General features: G+C 42.4%; 1 protein-coding gene across 1 annotated transcript; it reads left to right on the top strand.

Annotated features, from left to right (window-relative positions):
- The first annotated feature begins 6,124 nt into the window (after positions 1 to 6,124).
- TVP23A (trans-golgi network vesicle protein 23 homolog A) lies at positions 6,125 to 17,432 on the top strand. The gene is made up of 7 exons (XM_017809089.1): positions 6,125 to 6,226; positions 6,309 to 6,388; positions 11,079 to 11,223; positions 12,139 to 12,228; positions 14,746 to 14,871; positions 16,517 to 16,646; positions 17,053 to 17,432. Exons 1-7 carry the CDS (start codon positions 6,218 to 6,220, stop codon positions 17,109 to 17,111), a joined length of 639 nt encoding a protein of 212 aa, XP_017664578.1. The 5' UTR covers positions 6,125 to 6,217; the 3' UTR covers positions 17,112 to 17,432.
- The last annotated feature ends 6 nt before the right edge of the window (positions 17,433 to 17,438 follow it).

The following is a 17,438-nucleotide window of genomic DNA, read 5'->3' as shown; positions in this document are numbered from 1 at the left end:
TGGTTTTCAAGAAGTCTGTGAGCATCACAAACACAGATCTCTTAGCAGTAGCTTTGGGACAGACAGTACACAACAGTATTCATCTTGCTACAAATGGACTTATAATTTATCTGTAGCTAAGAGTAATTGAAAGAAAAAAAAAAAGAAAATACAAGAAATTTGTATCTTTTCTGTCACCACCACTGGAACTTGTATAACTAGTCCACTACACTGGCACACTGGAGTATGTGACATAAAACCCCCGTAATTTCCCTCACATTGAAATAAAATAGAGCAAGAACTTTATTCTTGCAGAATAAAATGAAATGCAAATGCAAACCCAAGCTAAACAAAGAAAAGGATGCCTGCAAAACCACAGACTGTGGCAAGTTTCAGATTGATGCAAAAATACTAAACTGACAGTTGAAGAAACCACATATTTTAGGGGCTTCCCTGGAGTATTTCTGATCTTTGTCAACTAAAGCATGCACCAGATACAAAAGCTATCAAAATCCACACCAGATATGGTAGCTCTGCCTTAAGTCAGTTGAATAAACCAGCACTTACTGTGACTTCCACTCTGGTAGCTGTGCTGATGTTCTTGTAACTGCACACAGTGACTGTGCTATCACAGGCAAGGTCACACCACCTTCTTTTCCAGGAGCTTCAGGTTCATGTTCCTGCAGTCCTGCACCATGGTCCCTGGTCTGCTCTGCCATGGAGAAGAACTCTCACACCCTTCTGCATAAGGGGTGAAAGTCAGGCAGTCAGTGCATTCCCTGAGAAACAAAGAGGTTTGGGTTCTTGCCCTTCTTCCAAGGTTTATTTCAGCATTTTTAATTGGTGATTATTTATAGATTTTAAACATGTGTGGCTCATGAACTCAGGCCCATTCACAAGAGAGACAAACGCTTCACCCTCCAGCTGGGGAGTCAGGCAGAACAGCTTTCAGCTGTGGACACATCCAGTACAACCTGGAGCTCCCTCCTCTTCTAAGCTGGGAGGTTGAGGCTTGTCACCTGTCAGGCCACAGAAGGAATTGTGGTCTCTTCTCAATCACACACTCAGTTCTAAAAGGGGCTCAGAGGCTGCAGACATGAACCTTGCTTTCCTTTTTCCCAAAAGAGGTTGAGTCCCTTCCTCCAGGAGAGGTTCAGGGCTGTGTGCTCCTTACAGAGGGAGTTATCTCCCCTAGCACCTGGTACATCTTGTAAAGAAGATGTGTCAGACCCCATTCCAAGGCACTTAATGTCCCTGTGGCTTATATGGAGGATCTAGTGACCTAAAGACCAATCCTGAGCACCTCTTCTTCTCTGTGTGGTTCAAACCTACAGAAACAGTGTGGATCTGGTGAATTTTAATTCCTCAGATATCCTTTCAAGTTCTCTGTGACTGAGTATGAGGAATATTCCAGAGCTGAAGATATTTGGTGAACTAGAAAAGTAAATATTAACAAAATAAAGAAAGATACTATTAAACAATAATACTATAGAAGTAGGAACCACAGGCTGCTTCAACAAAAAATTTGCAAGTCAAAAGACTTAAGAATGGTGGGTACAGGTTTTTAATTTCATTGCATCCCCAGACTAGGAACCCTTTCTTACTTTGTGTTTTGTCCATATTTTTCTTTTTTTGTTTTTCTGATAAAGTTATTGCCTTTACCACCCCCTCACAGACACAGCAATTTAGAATAAATAAGGAAAACGAATGTAAGCAAGTATAGCCAAAGCTGCTTAGCCACAGCCTCCACAACAAAAGATGAAGTAGAAATTGCCAGTGAAAGTGGTCAAAGAACTGTTCAACAAGCATCTCAGAAAGCTGAACAAGGCTATGTGGGTATTATCAGCAGCTGGGGGAGGAAAAAAAAAGAATACAAGAAATAAAGCTAATGAATAAGCAGCTTTCAGCTTTTATAAGCGACTTCAACTTTTATTATTTATTAACTTGTATTTTTGCAGATAGAGCAGTAGGAGCAACAGTACTCATTTTTTCTTATCAGCTATTGTACTAAGTTTCTCAGCTCTTCAATAACCCTTAGGGTCTTTTATTCAACAGGTTAAGATAATTATTTTTTTTTTCCTCAGCAAGCCTATACAGGACTGGCCTAAGGCAAGAGAGGTGTTGGATACTTTTGTGAGAGTGCAAAGGCATTTTAAATTTCTATGCCAAAGGAAGGGAGGGACTCCAAGCACCTTTTCTCATGAAATCACTGCCATTCCGGGAAACGGATCCCGGAGTACGGGGATAAGCCCCGCCTACTGCAGTGGATCTGGGACGTTACTTTAATCAAACTTCTTCCAGGTGCCCAAACAGTTCCCAACTTGAGGAAGAAGAGATTATTTGCCAAAGTAACAAGCACCAAGAACTGCAGCTGAGAATGAATAAAGCTTTGAACATAACAAGAGAGATATAAACACACCAAGAATTCTGCATCCAAATGCTGGGAAGCAATGCAGCCCGGGGTGGCAGAGAACTGATGACTTTGCCTTGCTATCCCTTTGTTTTGGCTGTTTCTAAGTGACCACTGCACAGCCTGAAGAGAAAAAGATGCTGAAGTAAACTCGTTAATAATTTCAAAGATTTTTGATTCCCAGGTAACTGCACTAGAGATTCCTGCAACATGGGTTAAAATAAGGCCTAAAACCACACAGTGAATATAGAAGACAAAATAAGGTATTTAATAAATATATGTGGTGTTTCTTTGGGTTTTTTCCTAACTGAAAGGAATACAGTTATTGCTGCACTTTTTAGAATGAAACCCAGTTACTGTGCAATAATGGGTATCTATACTCCCTTTTTCAGATACTCAAAAATTATTTTCCACCTTTTTAGGCATAACTGAATGAAGATTTTATACAGGCTTTGTGGTTTTTTTAATCCCCATTTATATTTAGGACCCAAACCCCTTCAACTACGACATATCTTTCAGTTACCCATTTCTTACTAATGGCAGAACTTGATTATAGCTACACATCACCCAGCTAAGAGACACTGATCTGTTAAGTGTATGCTGTGGCTTCTCCCCTGGTAAGAGAGAGTTGCCAGTGACAGCAATTTAGGTATGTACAGCCAAAAAAACCCATAGGAATTCGTTCTGGGCCAAAGAAGAAAATCATATTTTACAAATTAATTAGAAAGCGATGCTATTAGAAAGTTATCTGTTTAGTACCTTCTCTGATTTGCCTTACCTCCTCAAAATGTAAACATTTTACTGAACCTCCAACAAACCCTTTAAATGCATCTAATGAAAGTGAGGTAGGAGTTATTACTGGATTAACAATATTTTCCCATATTCAGAGGAACAGAATACTCAACTGTAAACACCATTGAGATACTCAAACCAGAGCAAAAACTGTCAAGGTATTCACAATGTCCTTGGGCAATTTACAGGGAGAGTCTCTGGTCTCACACCCTGCAACATTCTGGGTGGTGCTCTAAAGAGAAAGAGAAATCAGCTGACTTCTTGGAAGTTGTGTGCATAAAACAGCATACTAATCTTAGAGGAGGTTCTATTTATTGTTGAAGCAGAGAATGAGAGGCATTTCCTAGTTATTCCTATCAAGCCTTTGGCACTGATGGTGCTCTACCATACAGAGGCTGTTATTTGTCTGGGGAGAGGATCGATTGCCTGCAAGTGCACAGCAGCAAGTAGTACATTTTTAACTATTTTATGTCATATATTTCTGTCAGAAATTAAGTGAAATCTTAATGTATTTTATAAATGGTCAATGTTTTCCTATGTACAAACCTGAAAATCAAAGCACAACTCTTGAATTCAGCGTAACCGTCTTCACCTTTGGTGCTGTTGAAGCAGCATTTGAGAACTTACATCACCTTTAGGGTGTTGCTGATCTTTCCATTGTTCAGATAATTTGTAGCTGAACCAGAACTCAGAAAAAGTGTTGAAAATAAGACAGTCTGTTCTGTGAAATCCTAGAAAACACGGGAGACTTCTAATGAGGTTTCACTCGGATGTACTTATTTTAAAACAAGGAAGAATTCTTTTCCAGTAAACACAAAATGAAGGAATTCTTGGTTTGACCAATGACTCCTCTAGGGACCAAGGATTCCTTCTAGCTCTTAATTTGCTTTTAAAGAAAATGATGACCCATAAAATACCTTGAATAATCACACAGCATAATTTAATATAGTTTTTTAGGAAATTCATTAAAACTATTTGTATGCTATAGTGATAGTCTCCTGTGGGATTATCTAATAGATTTTATTAGGAAAACTGATAATCCCTACAGTGAGTCAGTGGAGATAAACACTGGAAGGAGGGAAAATTAAAGGAACCAGAGTAGTAAATCAGATACCTAATGCTATGACAGGCTAATTGTCACTTCTCCCATGGAAGTACTGCTTTATCTGACAAGGAACACAGCACACAGTTACTTTCTCAGAACAAAAATGCAATGGCTCGGACAATACAGCAACACTACAGAATTACTAAATTCAAACCATCAGATTTGCTGTCAGAACTGCACTGAGAGGTGCAAGAGGAGCTGATGCAGTAGCTGAGATGAATTATCTGGCAGTCAGGAAGATGCTGAAGGTTTCTGTCAGTGCAGTTCCGGGAGCTGCTTCCGAGTCACAGCTGGTTCTGTTTGAGTTACTGTTGATATATTGCTTGTGAGCAGAAGTGCATGTTGATACAGTAAATGAAGTAGAGGTCAGCTCCAGGTATGCACATAATTATTTAATAATTGTACCTCATGATAGCTCTCAAAGAGTTTGTATCTTCTTGGGGAGTGAAAGGTCTCCATAAATATTTCAATATTTTAGGCAATGGTGACCCATCCCATCAAATTACAAATTGCAAGTCTACTATACTTACTAGCACACTTCAAAGTGTTGTTTTAACACCACCAAGGCCAAAATATGAAGATAGTAACATTATTAGTCATTAAAATACACCTTTCCTCCCTTACAGTTACAACCCTACTAAGAACAGCTCTACTTTTTTTTTCTGACACATTAGGTATTGCTTTGCTCCAATAGCAAGTCTTGCACAAAGGTACTTTCCAATCAATGTTCTTGGAATGTTCACCTCAGTAACTTCTGTACTTACTCGACAGATACAGTCTGGTTCTATTAGAGGTTTTAGAAAAGACTAGGAAGTTATTATTTTGCAGGTTTATTTAATGCTAATAGCTAGTCAGATCTACACATGGCTGCAATTTATCAGATCTTCCTCGACCCTCCACTTTGTGCTTTGCTGACCAGACCATTTCCCCCCATTATTGTGAAATCCTTACGGCTATCCTGAAGTTCAGTTGTCTTGTTTCAGTTCCCCAACTCTGCTGCATGATTTACCTGCAATTTAAGAAAAAAAAATGGCAGGAGAAATCTTTATCGCAGAATCATAGAATACCCTGAGTTGGAAGGGACCCAGAGAGATCATCAAGTTCAGCTCCTGGCCCTGCACAGAACAGCCCCAAGAGTGCCCGACAGTATCATCTGAACACTCCTTGAGCTCTGTCAGCCTTGGTGCTGTGGCCATCAGCCTGGGGAGCCTGTTCAGTGCCCAACCCACCCTCCTTGGGAAGAACCTTTCCCTGAGATCCAACCTAAACCTCCCCTGACGCAACTTCAGGCCGTTCCCCGGGGTCCTGCCACTTGTCATAGAGAGCAGAAAACAGAGCTGCCCCTCCACTGCCCCTCATGAGGAAGGTGCCGACCCCAGTGGGATCAGACTTCAGTCTCCTCCAGGCTGAACAGAACAAGTGCCCTCGGCTCTCTAACTGCAGGGCCGAGTTACCCACGGCACACCAGTGGGACACCGCAGTGTTGTCCCACCGCCTGTCCCCACAGCGGTACCCGACAGGGACACGGGGCCACTGAGGGGGGACAGCACTGGCAGCACTGCGGGTGTCCCCCTAACGCGACACGCAGGTGTGCTCTCACATTCGTACAGGTACGTTCAACCTTTCTCTTCACTCCCTTTTCGTTTTAGGGTTTGCCTCGAGCATGAGACCCCAGTGGTCCTGCTCCGACTGATGCTGCCGGTGGGGCTGGAGCTGCCCCGGGTGCTGGGGCTGCTGAGGGCTGGGGCCGCCCCGGGGTGCTCGGGCTCCTCTCGCTGCTGCACAGCCCGCGGCCAAAGCCCGTCTGGCAGCACACGCTGCCACCGGGAGCCGGCCCCGCTCCGAGGCGGTGCCCGGGGAGGCGCATCCCGGCGAGGGGCAGCCCGGCCCCTTTTCCCTGGCGCATCTCCCGGCCCTGGAGCCGCGGGAGGATGAAGCAGGTAGAGGGGCGGGCGGGGCGGGATGCTCGGGGGACGGCGCGGCCCCCCCGGTCCCTGTGCGCTGACCGGGTCCCCGCCGCAGGCGCTGGTGGACGACACCGAGGATGTGTCCCTGGATTTCGGGAGCGAGGAGGAGCTGGCGCTGCGGAAGGCGCGCATCAGGTAACGGCGCGGAGGCCGCAGCATCGCGGCGCCCGTGTGGCCCTCGCTGCTGCGGCGGCACTGAGGCACGAGAATACAGAAAGCTCCGTTTAAACGCTTAATTCCCATTTTTTACAGAGAGGGTGGTGAAGCGCTGGAACAGGCTGCCCGGGGAGGATGGGGAGCCTCTGTCCGGGAGATGCCCGGGCTGGAGCAGGCCCCGCTGCCCGGCATCACCCGGCCATGGAAACGGAAACCCGACACACCCAACGCTCCAAAACCTCAACCAAACTACTTTTGTTAGAGCTGGAGCAGCAGAGAGGCCTCTCAGCTCCAGCAAAAGCAGCTGTGCTGCAGTGCTCACCTGGCTGAAGGGAAGCAGCAAGAAACCTGCAATAAAACTGTCATGCTTCCCTTCCACAGGGTGTGATGATGTGTGGAATATTGTACATCTTATTCTCGTAGATGTTACCTAAGAAAATCCAACCCGTTCACCCCTCTCACCAGGTTAAGCTGCTGCCTTTGGGTTTGTCACCTTGGGTGTCACCCTGCAGCTCTGGCCACACCAAGGTCCCAGGTGACAGAGCTGTTGTTCCATGGTGGCTTTTGAAGAATCTTCAGCCAAAGATTGTGAAAGGAAGAGTTTTATGTAAAAAGAAATTATGTATGCACTCACCAATAATGTACATAATCAGCTTTGACTTTGAATGGTTTCTTCCACTTTGCCCCAGTTTACTCTGGTCCATTACAGTGATAATATTTCTTCTAGGTGTAAACAAAGAAATGTAAGAGATGTTAAACCTGACAAAATATTATCTGAGGTCACAAGCAATCATGTAGCTTTACAGTACAATTATTCTGTTTTACTGATGTCTGCTGAAGCATTTCTGCCCTTGCACTTTGTACTGTATTGGACTTTACTGTAACTGCATGCTGAGTCAGCCTTCAACAGCAGCACAAATTTTAAATGAACGTTTATATTTTGGTGTAGTCTTAGAGACATAGCCCAAAGGATTCAACTAAACTGAGAAATAAGCTCAGAAGTACCTTGAGCACATGAGCCTCAGATTCTGTCTGTGGGACCAGACTAGACTGAGCATGAAGTGAAACCACCCTGAAATGTTTGTAGGGTACCACAGCACCAGGTACTTTACAGATCTGCTCCTACTGGCCCACACTGCTCAATAAATACAGACAAGCAAAGTTCAGCAAACCACACTGTTATGTGATTAACTTTGTGCAGAAACTTATTTCATTAAAGACAGGTCTTCTTTCTTGCCCTCCCAACAGTATTAAAAGACAACCTCATACTGAAAATTCATCGGCTCTAGAATGCAGAAATGAAACTGCATTCACACAGAACTGCTTACACTGTTCACACAGATGTTTGTTTTTAGATTTCTGAAGAATCTTGTCTAAACAAGCCTGAAAAACACCTAGGTGCTGCAAAATTTAGTCTTATTAGAGGGCATAACAAGATGTTCCCATCTTTTGTCTTTATTCCAATTTCATATATCTTGAACTTGGTTAGAATTCACATAAGCTATGACAAGATGTACTTTTGTGATTCTCCAAGGTATGTGCAAAAGGGCTCCTTAAAAGCAAAAGGTTAATAGCTACTTTCCTAAGAGGTTAGAAAAAGATAACTTATACCCTTTTTGCAGTTCACTGCAGTACCAGAACACTGGATCTGGAACAGTCAGGAGCGTAATACAATCACTTTTTCACAAATCAGCCAGGCAACATGATGATCAGAGAACCCCTTTATTCAAAATTTGCCTCAATATATTTGAAGTACCAGACAGAAAAAAAAAGCAAGCAGCATGTAGAGTGCTGCTGTGGCACTTCTGAGCAGGAACTGGGAATGATTCTCCTGTGGGTCAGTGGGACACCTTAGGGCTGACCCAATTGTGATTCCTTAATGTGGAATGAAACTAAATTTACAACAGCTCATTCCTGTCCTAATAGGGATCACGCTTGCAAACTGAAGAGAGGTCATTGTAACAAGGTAAATGGCAACCCTTCAGCCTCAAGGCTCCAGTTCTACACTGTAGGGAGGTTTAGATGCAACAGGAAAACTGAAAGTCCAACCACGTGGGTTGCTATGCTTTCAGGAGCAAATGTCTGGCAAGCAGAGTTTCAGTTACCTTCATCCTTTACTGGATTTGAATGAAAAAAGGAAAAAAGAAAAGTTGCCATTTTTTAAAGCCTGTACTGTCTCCCATTAGTACAAGGAATAATATATGTTTATACAGTGATTTCTTAATGCCATTGCATTTCTGGATATTAACTTTTAAAAGAGTTTTATGGAGTATAGTTTAATTCAATATAAATACATTCACAGAATAAAAGCTAGAAAGTTATTTAAAAAAGGATGCAAATTGTTTAGCTTCAGGTTTTAGAAGCTGATCATCTTATTAAAACTTCTGTTTTATATGATAGGAACTATAAATTTCATGATGACTGTGAATTAAGAGAACACATTTGTTCTGTTAAGTGAGGAAGTGAGCAGTTTATTTACTGCATTCCATTAGTTTGAGGATTATTATTTTTCTTTAGCATAAATTTTCTGAGGTTGAGAGAGCTGTCCAAAAAATGAGGTGCAAGTTTTGATGCATCTCTACACCCCTCCCATAGCACAAGAACCTGCAAGTCTGTCTGTGGCTTGGTGAGCATGTCCTTGGGAGAGGACACTGACATTCCACAGCCTTGAAAAGTGTTCAGCACTGTAATAAATGAGAGCTGCTTGCTCATGGACTTATTTGTTTTTTCAGTAAATACCCTTCAAAGTTTGATATTGGAACAGATTCAGCATCCGACCAGTAATCCTGTTGCAATCCAGTAATCCTGCTGGATCTGCCTTCCAAAAGGAAACACTACTTCTCCAAAGTTTGCCGTGGGGTATCTGTCATTAGGTTTTGGTCCGTGAAGAAAGAAGACACACACACACACACACGAAGAGAGATGAGACAAGGGTGTCTACCTGCTCAGCATAGCAGGCAGCTTTATTGAGGTAGCAAACCCCGACTTTCCCACACACTTGTAAATATATTTTTACAAAAACACTCAGGAATTCACACCTGCACTCTGAAACACACAGTCAACAGCTTCGTCCTTGCACTGTTACCATCCTCCAGCTAACTCCCTAATACTCAAGGCTGTGTCCATGGGAACGTTTAATTACCCTCACTGTTCTCATGGGAAAGGCTTTATACCATCTAATATTTCAAGCTCTTCAAGCTCCAGGGGCTCCAGGGGCTCTGTGGACCTGCCACTTCCCCCCCCCAAAAGTTACTGTCACCTTCAAAGCACTGACCCAGCTCAATCCACCCCGGTGTGAGCAGCGAGGCACTGTCTGGTTTTGACAGTTCACAGTGTCCACCCTGCTCCACCCACCTGCTTACAGCAGAAAAAGCCCCTTTCATTTAAAATCTGACATGTTTAGTTGTAAGTCAGAAGTTTTTGGGAAGTTTGAAGTTAACATGGGCATGACCAGGAGTAAATATAAACTACAGCTGTGCATCATTTTGCCTTCTCCACTCACGTGTGTAGTACTACAAGCACAGGATTGACATTATATAAATATACAAATGTAGAACAGTTAAACAGCTATAGAATAATATTACAATAAGGATATTTAAATAGTTATTGTATTTATATAGCTATAATTTAAGTTCACCATAAATAATTATAATTATGTATATATTATATATCTCATTTTATTATACACAATAATAGAATAACATTCAACTGCTGAATAGCTAATTATGGCCCAGGCCAAACTACTGTTAATTGTTCATAGAGGTGGAGGAGCTTAATAAGACAACTACTGACTTAAATAAAAATATCTTACTCAGAAAACAAATTTTATTCACTCAGCTTCAAGGGAGAAGTTGTTCAAATGCAATAATCTCTAGTTAATTCTCACTTTCAACTAATTAACCAAACCACAATGGTACAGAGTAAGTTTTATACTTGGCATATTACCCTGAAAATTGTACTGTGCTCATTCCAGCATTCTCCAACCCCCTGTCTCATAGCACAGGCCAATAGTCCATGTCATATAATCACTTCTTTCACTGAAATTCCTCTTTATTTTGTTACAGACAGACTTTTGTTGGATGAGCAAAGCATAAATATCCAGTGAAATTAATATGAAATAATTCATAAGAACTGTTAGATTCCCAAATCGCTCTCCCTTTCTAAAAGGAAGTGTTTGGGTTTAGACATTAAATACGAAGGTTCATTTTGTCTTACACCAAACAGCTACTTTTTTTTAGTTTTAGAGTTCCTGTTTTGTTTTCAAAACAGTTCTGAAAGGCATAAGAATTGTCTCAATTATTTAGTGCTTTGAAAAGCTGGTTTATTTTATGAAACAAAGAGGTTTTTTAAGATGCTGTTGAACACAACCACTACATTCCTTCACATAGTACCAAAGAAACTGGTGAAAGACTCCTCATTTTGTCCTGTCTCTGAGAAAGTTATGACATGAACACCACATTCATCTTTTAGCTTTAGATTGAAGCTTGGCCATTGAAAATACTATTGCTTTGATAATGAAGGTACCCATCAACATCTGAAATAATAGAAGCTACAATCCAAAATACCACTTTAAAGTAAAAATAGTTGTGTTATACTACAGTGTCAGTGAGCACTGTGACATTCCTTCTCGTCCCATCACTTCATTCATGCTCTGTGTTTTCTTTTCTAGGCACCCACTGGCCACCTTTTTCCACCTGTTTTTCCGAGTGAGTGCTATTGTTACCTACTTGTTCTGTGACTGGTTCAGCAACAGCTTTGTTGCCTGTTTTGTCACTATTCTCCTCCTTCTATCCTTTGACTTTTGGTCAGTCAAGGTAAGATGACCCTCAACAGTAATTACCTTTGAAAGTATTTTGCTTGCCACTAAATGAAACAAAAAAGGAAATATGCATACTGACAAAACACCAATAGCACTGTGATCTGTTGGTTTATCACATGTCTAGCCCACTTTAATGAAGATGTTTACATATGTTTGTTATTGTTTATCACCATATTCTCTGTGGCTGGTGGGAGCTACTAAAATGGTGAGAAAATTGCTTTGCTCTAGGTAGATTTCTTTGTATTTCCCCCCTTAAAAAAATAAAAATTAAAGTAATGAATGCCTGAGGATGTTCGGAGCTGCAGACCAGACCCCTGGGGGGGCTGCAGGAGGGCCCTGGAAGCCCAGATATGGCTCTGGTGCCCTAATCACATGCAGGCAGGTGGGTCAGGCCAGCCCAGGATCCAGGGGCTCCACATGTGGAACAAAGTTTTTGTTCTGTAGAAGTGAAGCATTGATGTGTCTCTGGTATTCTGAAAGCTTCCAGTGTTCATCCAGGTGCAGGAATATTTTCTTAGTTTGTTTGCTTGACCCACACAGTTTACTTGCTTATCATTAATCTCCCATTTTTCAGTGTGTTTTTGTTCTCAGTGCTCCTCTCTTACTGAGGAAATTTGTTTATTGAATGCTTGTCCAACTGACTGGCTTGAAAAAGATACAACCTATAATTTCTTATCTAAATAAGTGCTATTGTGCTAATCATCATATTGAAAGAGAACAGGCTTCTAAATTTGTGGTAATTTCATCCATCATTAATGGCCATTGTGCTCAAGCTGGCACAGCTTTTAGAAGTAATTTTAGCATTTGATAAAAGATGATTGTTGAACATGCTTGTCTTTTTTATTTTTGACTGTTAGTCAGACAAGTGACTTGTGCTACTGATTAATGCAAATAATGGTTTCATCACCAGAACGTGACAGGAAGACTCTTGGTTGGTTTGCGTTGGTGGAACCAGATTGATGAAGATGGAAAAAGCCACTGGGTGTTTGAAGCAAAAAGGGTAAATATATTAATAGAAGTAGGCACAGGGCAAACAATCCATAGGAAATTTGTAAAGCTGATGCTAAATCAAATAGAGTAACAAATGGAGCACCTTTGTAACAGTTACTTTTATCCAGCTTCTATAGAACACAATGTAAGCATTCAGGTGCAAACGCTGGTTTGTCACATCCTGGAAGCCTGCAGGACAAAGCTGGTCTCACAACACTGTCAGCACATGGATCAGCAGAATAAATATTCACAGCATGGTGCTGTAGGTATGAAACATTTCTAGTGGTTCTGTTCTATTTTCTAGCGAGAATATCCTGCAATAAACACATCTTCCCATGGATAATGCCAGCACAGAATCCTCTTCAGGAAATATCTATGTGGAAAGCAGTGATAAATAGTTCAGGTTCCTTATCACTCTCTGCAGCTCCCTGACAGGAGGGTGTAGCCAGGTGGGGGTCAGTCTCTTCTCCCAGACAAGCAGCAATGGGACAAGAGGTCACAGTCTTAAGCTGTGCCAGGGGAAGTTTAGGTTTGGACATTAGGGAGAAGTTCTACACAGAAAGAGGGATTGGGCATTGGAATGGGCTCCCCAGGGGGGCAGTGGAGTCACCATCCCTGGAGTTGTTTAAAGAAAGACTGGATGTGGCACTGGGTGCTGTGGCCTGGGTGACAAGATTGTGTTGGGTCACAGGTTGGACTCGGTGATCTCAGAGGTCTTTCCCAAACTACTTGATTCTGTGATTCAATATTTTAAAATCAGTATTTCATTCATGCTCACAGAATATGGTGGGGAGCAGAACCTGGATCACAGAGCACTCTGATACTGCCAGTGCTCCCCCAAACAGCCTGAGCAAACGAGCTACAAAATGGCATTTGGCACCACTGCCAGAGTCAAGACTCAGAGTTTTGCTTTCCACAGCCTGATTCGGGGAAGAGCCCGGCAGAACAGCGCCCGAGTGCTGCTCAGTGGGCCATCCATCCCTCTGGGTTCTCCCGGCTGTGGTCCCGGTCGGGACAGGAGGCGGCTGTGCGGGGCTGGAGTGCCCTCTGCAGCCCCGCCCGGGCGGGAGCTCAGCGCTCCCCTGAGCGGAGAACACACACCCACGTGTGCCCCGTAATCTAAGGGAAGCTAAAGGCAGACAACCCTACACGAAAGAAAAGAAAGCAGGAGACCGTCAGAGTGCCTTAGTTCTGTGGAGACACGAATCAAGAGCTTTCTTAGCACTTACAAGCAATGGCATCCATAAAGTGACCTCCAGACCTCAAAATTACTGAGAGATGAGCAAGCCTTGTTCACCTGCCACAGTTTTTAATTCTAGCCTAGACGTACCAAGTTGATTCACCTGCATGGGCTAAAACCTTCTAAAATTCCTGGCAAGTGGTGACCTTATTAATGTGAAAATTATAGTACCACAGGAAGGAACATATAGATTGTATTTCTGCCATGGCTTATCCATGAGAAAGACTTTGTCATAGCAAGGTCCTGGAATACATGCAGTTCTCTTCCTTACCAAAGTCAGGCATTCCCATCTCCATCTCTCCCACCTCCTTTGCCAGTCCTCTGGCAGCTCGTTAAGATTTCTTGCTTTATGGGTAAACATGCTTAGAAATATTCCAAGTCACTCACCAACAACTAATTCTTGGCACGTGGTTGCTGCAACAGAGGTTCATCTCCAAAATCCTGCTTTCTGCTGATGCTTGCTGAAAGAAAAGCAGTTCTTACACTTACAAGTCTGCTGACTGCAGCCTTTTGTAATCTTCCACCAAATTAACCAAGTCTTTCAGGTGTAAAGTTCTCAGGTGTATTGACTTTGGGTTTTTTCCTCCTACATAGTGCAATGCAATGCCACTACTGGGTAATGTGTCAGTAATTTAGGATACAAGTGATTAAACCCTTTTATTGACTCAGAGGATCTGTCTTTTTCTGTAACTGTGAAGGCATAGAACGTTATTCTTTGGACCTCTGCAACATCGTTGGTCTAGAGGGTACATGAAAAAGTTAAGACACCTCAAAGGTCACATCTTTCAGGGTTTTCTTGGGCAAGATGGAGTAATTTAACCACATTTACAAGTTGCATGACAATGTCTGCCTCATGGGGGAAGGATGGGTTAGTCTTATTTTTACATGGAAAATTCAATATACTGAAAATTACCTAAAAGGCTTTTCAGTTTTCAGAGTGGAAGAGTCCAGAGGGTTTTCTTTTCCAGGTGTGAAGCTTTGTGTTTCAGAAGCTGACACTGATGGTGGTTGAGTGGTCTGAGGTTTGGAGTAAGGTTTCAAAAACTTTGGAAAGATCAGAACCTTCTGCACAATTCTCTTCCTTATTTTTTTTTAAAGTGTAGTCATTAACAATGAGCCTTCCAGTATAGACAGAGACACGTGAGTTGTGCTGACCTGAAGAAATCTGTAACCATGGCTTTTGCAGCCTGCTCTGAGGTGTTGTGCTCTCCCTCCAGAGCCCAGATATTTGTCATTTATTGTGCATTTTGACTTGGTGACTGGTAGTTTCAATAATTTTCCTTCCAGGTGCCTACAATTGCTGCCTCAACTGAAGCTGAAGCCCGAATCTTTTGGCTTGGTCTTATCATCTGCCCTGTGATTTGGACACTGTTTCTCTTTAGCACCTTGTTCTCCCTGAAGCTGAAATGGCTGGTGAGTCAGGGGATAATGACAGTTCTACAGCTGACAGACAATCCTTGTAGAGGGAAACCCCAGATCTGTTGGTCTTGAACCGAATCTTCCAACAGTACAAAAATCCCACCCACAGCTTCAAGGAACCCCAAGGATTTTTCTGCAGTCAAGCTCTGCGCTCTGGAATGGATTAGTAATTTTTAGCTGCACTTCTAATGGGTTATTGGATGTCAACTCCTTCATGTGACTGGAGAAGCTCAAGTGGTGGGCAAAATTTTGGCCTTCTTTTTAACTGTAGCAACTTACTCTTCCCCAACTTATTTCAGTCAAATGAAACTATTGGAAGAGTACAAAAGATGAGCTGGTGATGCTGGTTTTCAGGTTTTCAAGTCTCCTTGGGATTTGAATGCTACTTACTCTGAAAAGTAAGGATTTTAGAGCTCTGGTACCATTCCCTTTTGAAAGAACCAGCACCATTAGTGCTTAAAACCTTGATAAATGGAGCTATGAGTATGTATTTTATAATTACTCTATTTATAGGCCATCTACTTTACAAAAAAACTAAAACTCAACACTTTTTCCCTAAATACAAGAGGAAATGTACCCCGTATATTGCACTACATTAAGATATTTTTGTCTATGAAATCTTCATGTTTTCCCCTGCAAACATTAAGTGCTTGGATAATCACCACAGAATTCATTCTGTCACGTCCCCAGCCACGCTCAGGACCATTTCTTAAGTCAGTATGAAAAGATAAAAGGCACCTCCAACATGTGCAGCCACATCACCAGTTAACAGCCAAGACTACATTTTATTATTCGATTAAACAAGAAATTTAGCTGTGGGCAAATCATTAACTGCTTTTTGGTGCCCCAAATGGCACAGCTAAAAAAGCAACAGTTAAAATTAAACCAGCACTCTTTGTTCATGGCTCCACCTTTATTTTTGAAAACCAGAGATTGTTTGCTAAGCCAAGAACTGGTTGGAGACAGAACCCCAACTGGCTCTGAAGGCAGGTTGCCCAGGTGCTCGTAAAAGGCAAGTTACACAAATAAAAATTAGATCCTTCCAGGAACCTGGTCCTGGGGCTGAGAAACATTTTTTGTAAGTTATTCCATTAGTCAGATGGATCCCACCTGCTGCCAAGCCTGTAGTACCACAAAAGGAGTCAGTTACTTTCACTGCCTATCAATGCTAGATGGGGATTCCTATCTAAGGATGCTCTTTGTAAATCCGTAAATTACAGGATCTTATTTGTATCTAAGGCATTTGGCAGCTAACCAGGCCTGCAGTGTGCCATGGATCTGGATGTGAAACGTTTAGATACAACTCAGGCTTCAAAAACATGAAATGTTTCTGGAATCTTTTGAGAAGTTCCTTTTTTGAGTAAGTGCTTTTAGGAAAGTAATGAAGTCTTTAAAGATACAGAATGACAAAACTGGTATCAGTGTTCTGATAAAAGAGGCATTTTGTATGAAGGAACTACTGTGTTTAAGTTTGACAAGACTGATTTCTCTTTGAAGGTCATTTATTATTGGAAGGACTATCCCTCTCTTACAGTACACATTTCTCCAGGTGGTATGTACAGGTACACACGTGTGTAGGTCCTACACAGTTGATATGTAGTGGTGTATTTGTCCCTGCTGAACTTCTGTTTGTCCACAGGCTCTCGTGATAGCTGGGATCTCCCTGCAGACTGCTAATTTGTATGGCTACATCCACTGCAAATTAGGGGGACAAAAAACCATCAGCAGAGTAACTTCGAGGTTGTTTGGCACAGCAGATGTTCCCCAGAGTAAGTACTGAGCTGTCTGTGAGGCAGCACAGGCCAACGTGCTTCTCACAGTTGGTTCTGGCTCTTCCCAGGTCTCAGTTCCCATAAGAACTCCTGGCAGGGTGATCCTGATCCTCCAACAAGCCTCTCTTGCAGTGTCACACAGAAGGGCCCTACCCCAGGTCACTTTGCTCTGTTTGGAAGCCTCCTGAGCTTCACAACTGAGCTGCTTCCAAGCTTCAGGAAGAATGTCCTCTGAAGTGAAACCCTTGGAGTTACCGCACTTGGAATGTAATGCCTGTGCTTAGGCACAGCTGGGAGAGCCATCCTCAACCCCCAGGCTTCCACCGGGCTCTTCCCTGCTTTTATAAAGATTCCCACGTCCCAGGTTCTGCTCACAGCCACGTGTCCTCTGTTCACTCTGCAGGGCAGAGCAGGATTTCAGAAGATGGAGCTGAAGAACATGGCAAGGCAGTCCCTAGGTAATCAAACAAGGAAGAACTCAAAGGATGAGCAGTAAAACTACTAATTCATGAAAGCTGTTCATCACGTGAAGATATTTAAATAAAGCTCTTCTAGAATTATGCCTGCATGAAATAATGTCATTTGTGTTTGAGTCTTTAGATCCTGAAAGGTTTAGAGCCTTTGTAACCTAAAAGCTTCCCCAAAAATGATTTATACAGAGCATGCTGCTTCCACGAAAACTAACCAGAAAGTGCTGGATTATCTTAGCCAAGAATTAAATGTAATGAAAAGACAATGCTAAATTGTTTATTTTGGAACTACAACAGACAAAATCAAACTGCCTTTCCC

Source organism: Lepidothrix coronata, unplaced genomic scaffold, assembly GCF_001604755.1.
Source record: "Lepidothrix coronata isolate B3197 unplaced genomic scaffold, Lepidothrix_coronata-1.0 Scaffold24, whole genome shotgun sequence".
Taxonomy (NCBI): Eukaryota; Metazoa; Chordata; class Aves; order Passeriformes; family Pipridae; genus Lepidothrix; species Lepidothrix coronata.
Note: the sequence above shows the minus strand (reverse complement) of the source record. Positions and strands in the feature narration are given on the sequence as shown.

What these genes read in the sequence shown, in the direction of transcription:
- TVP23A (XM_017809089.1), top strand. An exon ending in CTGCGGAAGGCGCGCATCAG is followed by an intron (nt 6,389 to 11,078) that starts GTAACGGCGCGG and finishes TTTCTTTTCTAG; the next exon opens with GCACCCACTGGCCACCTTTT. An exon ending in TTGACTTTTGGTCAGTCAAG is followed by an intron (nt 11,224 to 12,138) that starts GTAAGATGACCC and finishes TTTCATCACCAG; the next exon opens with AACGTGACAGGAAGACTCTT.